This window comes from Dama dama, chromosome 25 (genome assembly GCF_033118175.1).
Source record: "Dama dama isolate Ldn47 chromosome 25, ASM3311817v1, whole genome shotgun sequence".
NCBI classification, from domain to species: domain Eukaryota; kingdom Metazoa; phylum Chordata; class Mammalia; order Artiodactyla; family Cervidae; genus Dama; species Dama dama.
The window spans coordinates 43,440,162-43,446,731 of record NC_083705.1 but is presented as its reverse complement, the minus strand read 5'-3'; the positions used below and the strand labels follow the sequence as shown (position 1 = coordinate 43,446,731).

Genomic DNA, 6,570 nt, shown 5'->3' with positions numbered 1-6,570 from the left:
CCAGCTTGTGCTTCTTCCAGACCAGCGTTTCTCATGATGTATTCTGCATATAAGTTAAATAAGCAGGGTGACAATATACAGCCTTGATGTACTCCTTTTCCTATTTGGAACCAGTCTATTGTTCCATGTCCAGTTCTAGCTGTTGCTTCCTGACCTGCATACAGGTTTCTCAAGAGGCAGGTCAGGTGGTCTGGTATTCCCATCTCTTTCAGAATTTTCCACAGTTTATTGTGATCCACACAGTCGAAGGCTTTGGCATAGTCAATAAAGCAGAAATAGATGTTTTTCTGGAACTCTCTTGCTTTTTCAATGATCCAGCGGATATTGGCAATTTGATCTCTGGTTCCTCTGCCTTTTCTAAAACCAGCTTGAACATCTGGAAGTTCTCGGTTCACGTACTGCTGAAGCCTGGCTTGGAGAATTTTGAGCATTACTTTACTAGCGTGTGAGATGAGTGCAACTGTGAGGTAGTTTGAGCATTCTTTGGCATTGCCTTTCTTTGGGATTGGAATGAAAACGGACCTTTTCCAGTCCTGTGGCCCCTGCTGAGTTTTCCAAATTTGCTGGCATATTGAGTGAAGCACTTTCACAGCATCATCTTTCAGGATTTGAAATAGTTCAACTGGAATTCCATCACATCCACTAGCTTTGTTCGTAGTGATGCTTCCTAAGGCCCACTTGACTTCACATTCCAGCATGTCTGGCTCTAGGTGAGTGATCACACCATTGTGATTATCTGGGTCGTGAAGATCTTTTTTGTACAGTTCTTCTGTGTATTCTTGCCACCTCTTCTTAATATCTTCTGCTTCTGTTAGGTCCATACCATTTCTGTCCTTTATTGAGCCCATTTTTGCATGAAATGTTCCCTTGGTATCTCTAATTTTCTTGAGGAGATCTCTAGTCTTTCCCATTACATTGTTTTCCTCTATTTCTTTGCACTGATCACTGAGGAAGGCTTTCTTATCTCTCCTGGCTATTCTTTGGAACTCTGCATTCAAATGGGAATATCTTTCCTTTTTTCCTTTGCTTTTAGCTTCTCTTCATTTCACAGCTATTTGTAAGGCCTCCTCAGACAACCATTTTGCCTTTTTGCATTTCTTTTCCATGGGGATGGTCTTGATCCCTGTCTCCTGTACAATGTCACGAACCTCCGTCCATAGTTGCATAATTTAATGAAGAAACGAATGAACTTTTCAGAGTGCTTTCAGAAAATATTTCATGAAGTCGCTGGGTTCCCCAAACCCTACAGGGAGAAAAATATTATTTTTATTTGCATTATTGGATTGTCCAAAAAGTTTGTTCAGGTTTTTCCATAACATCCTACAGAAAAACTCAAACTTTTGGGCCAACTCAATATTTATATTACAGTGACTTGAACTGTTGACAAGTTATTCCATATTTTACTTTTTTTTTGTATTTTAATTGTTTTTTGACCTATGTTTTGCTTGGGATAAATTAACACATATGCTGTTGGCCACGTATTTCTAAAGCCTGTTTTACATAGTCATGTAGTTTATGTTGCCATATGGAAATACACAGACAAGGAGAAAATTCCTCAAACCTTCTCACTGACCAGGTTTTCAAAATTAAATAAGGAAATTGAAGTAGATGACCTTGAATGTCCTCTTTTGGCCTAAAATTGTATAATTCTGTGAATAAAAGTACAAGGGAGAGCAGAGGTTAAAAAAAAAAGCCCGGGATCCCTGTGGGACAGAAGCCATGTTACACTTGGAGTATGATAATAAACACCTCTCTTTTATAGAGTGTTGACTAAAGGCCAGGCCTTACATACCTTGTTTCACTTAATCCTTACAATCCCTATAAAAGGGGTGTTGGAAATTCTGCCTGGTGTCCAGCAGCTGGAAAGGAGATCGTTCTAAGCACAGACCACGATTCGAAGCAGCAAAGTTGCCAATAATAACAAGCTTTGTAAAAGTAATTACTGCTTCAAGTCAAAGAAGGGAACCGTTCCCCTCCTCCCACCCCCACCCCGACCCCCACCCTGAAAGGGCTGTTAAATCCAGGGGCGGTCCCGCCAGCTATAAGACGCACACAGAAGGGCAGGGTTCTGTGTGGTAATGACTTCACAGAGCAGGGCTTTTTTACTAGCTTTTTCACTTTCTCTAGAACCAGTTTTTCTTTCTTGAATGGGTGATACTCTTTCTGCCTTCTAGTTTCTGCCTCTGTTGTGAATTGCCTAAGCCAATGCAGTAGCGCAAAGTTCTTAGGCTCTTTTTGTTCATATCGGGTGTATATCAGGTCAGAGGTAGCTGGGAACTGCAGATCTCAGTGCTCACGTCTTGCTACTAGTAATAAAAGCAAGACTCAGACAAACTCTGCTCTCATACAAACATTTACTGACAAACAAGCATCACTGACTTTGATTCTTGCCCTTTTGGCTACTCCTATTACTCCCCGTTTAAATGGCACATTTGGGGCAAATGCCATCACATCTTACACGGACGGTTCAGTTAGCCTTGTGGTTACCATCAGACAACCAGAATCCTCCAAGCCAGTGGTAGACTTGGGACAATTTTAGAATTCAACCTTAGGAACCATTTTATTGTGTGAAGAGATTATATTCTTAAACCCTGTCCATTCAAAGGCAGGCAGTATGTCCACATTATTCTAGACTAGCAGCTGGCAAACTTGGTGCAAAGGTCAAATCTGCTCTGTGCCTGTTTTTGTAAATAAAGTTTCATTGGACCACAGCTATGTCATCTCAGTTATATGTTGTCTAAGACTGATTTTGTGCTGCCAAGGCAGAACTGATTGATTGTGACAGATTATTCACCTGCAAAGCCAAAAAAAATTTGTCATCTGAACTTTCCTGGGAAAAAAAAAAAGTTTTCTGACCCCAGCACTGGCCAATCCACATATATTGATGTGAAAGCGTCAGTCTAGCGGTTCAGTCATGTCTAACTCTTTGCGACCCCATGGCTTGTAGCCCACCAGGTTTCTCTGTCTATGGAATTTTCCAGGCAAGAATACTGGAGTGGGGAGCCATTCCCTTCTCTAGGGGATCTTCCTGAACCAGGGATCGCGTCTCCTGCATTGGCAGGCTGGTTCTTTACCACTAGCACCACCTGGAAAGCCCCCAGGTATATTAAGCAGGATTATATTCAGCAGTAAAAATCCATTGCTATTAATAATATCCATTTTGCTAATTAGCAAAACCTCTGGTGTGGATCAGAGATAAATGTAGCTGAAGTGTTTACAGCAGGTACCTCTACAGGGTGGCCTGCCTATTAAATATTAAATGACACCCCCATAATATGCATGTTCTATTAGAGCAATAGTAGACTCAGAGTATTTATTAAAATTAACACACATTTATAGAACATTGTCAATTCTGACATTTTAAAAGTAAGTTGCAAGTCATCTTAGATTTTCTTTTATTGCATCTCAGAGCTTATATTCATTAATGGTTATGATTAAATTTGGGCTTCCCTGTGGCTCAGTGGTAAAGAATCCACCTGCAATGCAGGAGATACAGGAGACGTGGGCTCGATCCCTGGGTTGGGAAGATACCCTGGAGGAGGGCATGGCAACCCACTCCAGTATTTTTGCCTGGAGAATCCCATGGACAGATGCGCCTGGTGGGCTATAGTCCATAGGGTCTCAAAGAATCAGACATGACTGAAGCAACTGAGCATGCATGATTAAATTTTAGAAACTCTCATTTCAATAACAGTGTTCAACCCAGAGTTTGAAAAGTATGTTATCCAATTGGATCTCAATGCAATAGCTAAGATAGAGCAGGTTTATATAATCCCATTTTACAGAATAAAAAATCTGGGGACTTCCTTGATGGTCGGTGGCTAGAACTCCAAGCTTTCTCAATGTAGGGGGCCAGGGTTTAATCCCTGGTCAGGGAACTAGATCCCACAGGCTGTAACTAAAGATCCTGCATGCCACAATGAGGATAGAAGATCCTGCATACCTTAACCAAGACCTGGCACAGCCAAATAAATAATTTTAAAGAAACTAAGGTCTGAAAGTATATCTACTTTTCTCACAGTTGTAGAACTGGTGAGTGATAGACTGAGGCTTGAATCTGAATCTATTCATTTTCCAGATCTTATCATCTCTTCTCTATACCATCATAACTTCCCAATAACAACAATTAATTGATTTTTTTTTTTGAGCAAACTGCAGATTTCAATTTTAGCCAATGGAAATATATTCTATGTCTAGTAAATAGAAAAAAAATAAATTCTTAGGAACTTGACTATTTTGCAAACTGTCTCTACCTCTTTTTCTCCACATATTTTATCGTTAAAGTTTTAAAGCCAACATTGGGTTGCAGGGTTGGCTACTTGAGCTGGGGAGAAATTTCCCAGGGAATCAAAGGAATGAAGGTAGATGCTTGAAAATGGATCTGTTTCATCAACTGCATAAAATGAGACTCTACAGCGTCAAAGAAGTCTTTGAAGGCCCACCCTGGACTTAGAAGTCTGTAACTGGCACAGTATAATAAGGCTCCAGGGCTGTTCATAGACATTAGAAGAGGAAGAAGCTCATTATTAGGTTAGTGAGTTCACCCCACCTCGCCTTACAGTGCTGGGTTGTTCTTCCAGCTGTGCTGGGCTGCATGGGAAATTCAGTTATTAATGATTGGCGGTGGTGACCTGGTGGAGCGTCTCCTCAGCCTTTCCTCAGTCACTATTCCCCATGACTCTGACCCTCAGTTTCCCATAATCTATTCATTCCCATCCTATGCAATTATCTTGGTTGGATTTAAGCCCATAATTGATACTTGTGCATTTTGCTTCTTCCATCTGCAGGTTCTGAGTTGGAGACAGAAGAGGCTTTCCTCCAAGACATCCCTTCATCTACATGGGCTCCAATAGGCCTCAATCATTACCATAACTTTAGGCAAAGAAAGGAAAAGGGCAGGTATCATGTTCAGGAATAAGAATGTTAAGGTGTAAGTCCAAAAAGGGAGCTAGAGGGCATTTTTCCAGACCTTAGTGTGATTGTCTGCTAGTGACTTGGATGACAAGTCATAACCATATGCATTCTAATAGCCAATAAAAGCCCTCATTGGAGACTTTTAAAAAACAGCTTTAAAACAACAAGTTAGTGATGTTAAGAGACAAAAATGAGTTTAGGCGTGAGTCCACCAGTAGATGGTAAAACAGCAGCAATGTTAGGAGACAGAAGTCGCTCTGTGTGCTTTTTTGAGAAGACTCAAATCTCTTAAAGACAGTTTCTCACATCTGAACATCTGGGAATCTTCTTTGTGATTCTTCTAGTTGACTTTTGATGCTGATGGAAATAGCAGAGTCAATGTTGGGAAGAAGACAAGACTTTCAAAAGTTAGGGTTTGAGATGATATATTTATGATGTGCCTGAAATAGAAAAGTGGGGAAAACAATGAAATCTTGAGTATTGATTTTGGGGGAGAAGACTTCCCTGACAGCTCAGCTGATAAAGAATTTGCCTGCAATGCAGGAGACCTGGGTTTGATCCCTGGGTTGGGAAGATCCCCTGGAGAAGGAAATGGCTTCCAGTATTCTGGCCTGGAGAATTCCATGGACTTTATAGTGCATGGGGTTGCAAACAGTCTGATAAGACTGATCGACTTCCGCCTTCAAATATAATTTACTTTTCACATAATATTAACTTTAGGACTATGTAGTCAGTCATTCAGGATAGGGTAGGTTATCCTGTGGCAACACACACCTGCAAAATCTTAGTGGTTTAAAACAACGGAGGTCTACTTTTCATCCAGAGAATATACCCCTTGAGAGAGTTAACTTCACTCTGGAACCCAGGATTATAGAAAAGTAGCTCTGTGGAACAAGACTGAGCATTGTGATAGAGAGAATAAGAGCTTTGGGAGGTTTGAACCAGCAATTAAGTGCTTCAACCCGGAGTAACATTTGCTAACAACTCATTGGCCAGTGCTGGTCACATGCCCCACTCAATCATAAAAGCCCAGGAAGAATAATCTTATCAACTACCCAAAAGGCAGTTAAAAATATTTATAAAATAGTGCTAATGATTTCATGTCATTAAGATCAACAGGGCAAAATCTGACCGGGAGTATGTTCAAAATCATGTACACCAAATGCTTCTGTTAAGGCTGACTTTTAAAAAACAGATTACAATAGCCGGATTATGGAAGCAACCTAAATGTTCAATAACAGTTGAATGGATAAAGAAGTAATACATATATACAATGGAATACTACTCAGTCATACAAAAAAATGGGTCATTTGTAGAGATATGAATGGATTTAGAGTCTGTCAGACAGAGTGAAGTCAGAAAGAAAAAAAACAAATATTGTATATTTGCATTCTATATGCAATTGTAATGCAATTACATTGCAATTACTTATGCAATATGTAATGCAATATTTTCATTGTATATACATGCATTGTAAAAATGCATGTATGTGGAATATGGAAAAAATTATACAGATGGACCTATTTCTAGGGCAGGAATAGATACGCAGAGATAGAAAATGGACATGTGGACACAGGGAGGTAATGGAAGGGTGGGATGAATTGGGAGATTAGGATTGCTATATATATATATACTACCACATCATATAAATGGGCT

At 40.0% G+C, this 6,570-nt stretch overlaps 1 protein-coding gene across 1 annotated transcript; it reads right to left on the bottom strand.

The window, feature by feature from the left end:
- Window positions 1-230: 230 nt before the first annotated feature.
- On the bottom strand, window positions 231-911 carry LOC133046865 (uncharacterized; the record flags this gene model as incomplete). Its single annotated transcript, XM_061129938.1, has 1 exon — window positions 231-911. A coding segment is annotated over exon 1 (681 nt), but the record flags the coding sequence as incomplete, so codon positions are not given.
- Between the last annotated feature and the right edge of the window lie 5,659 nt (window positions 912-6,570).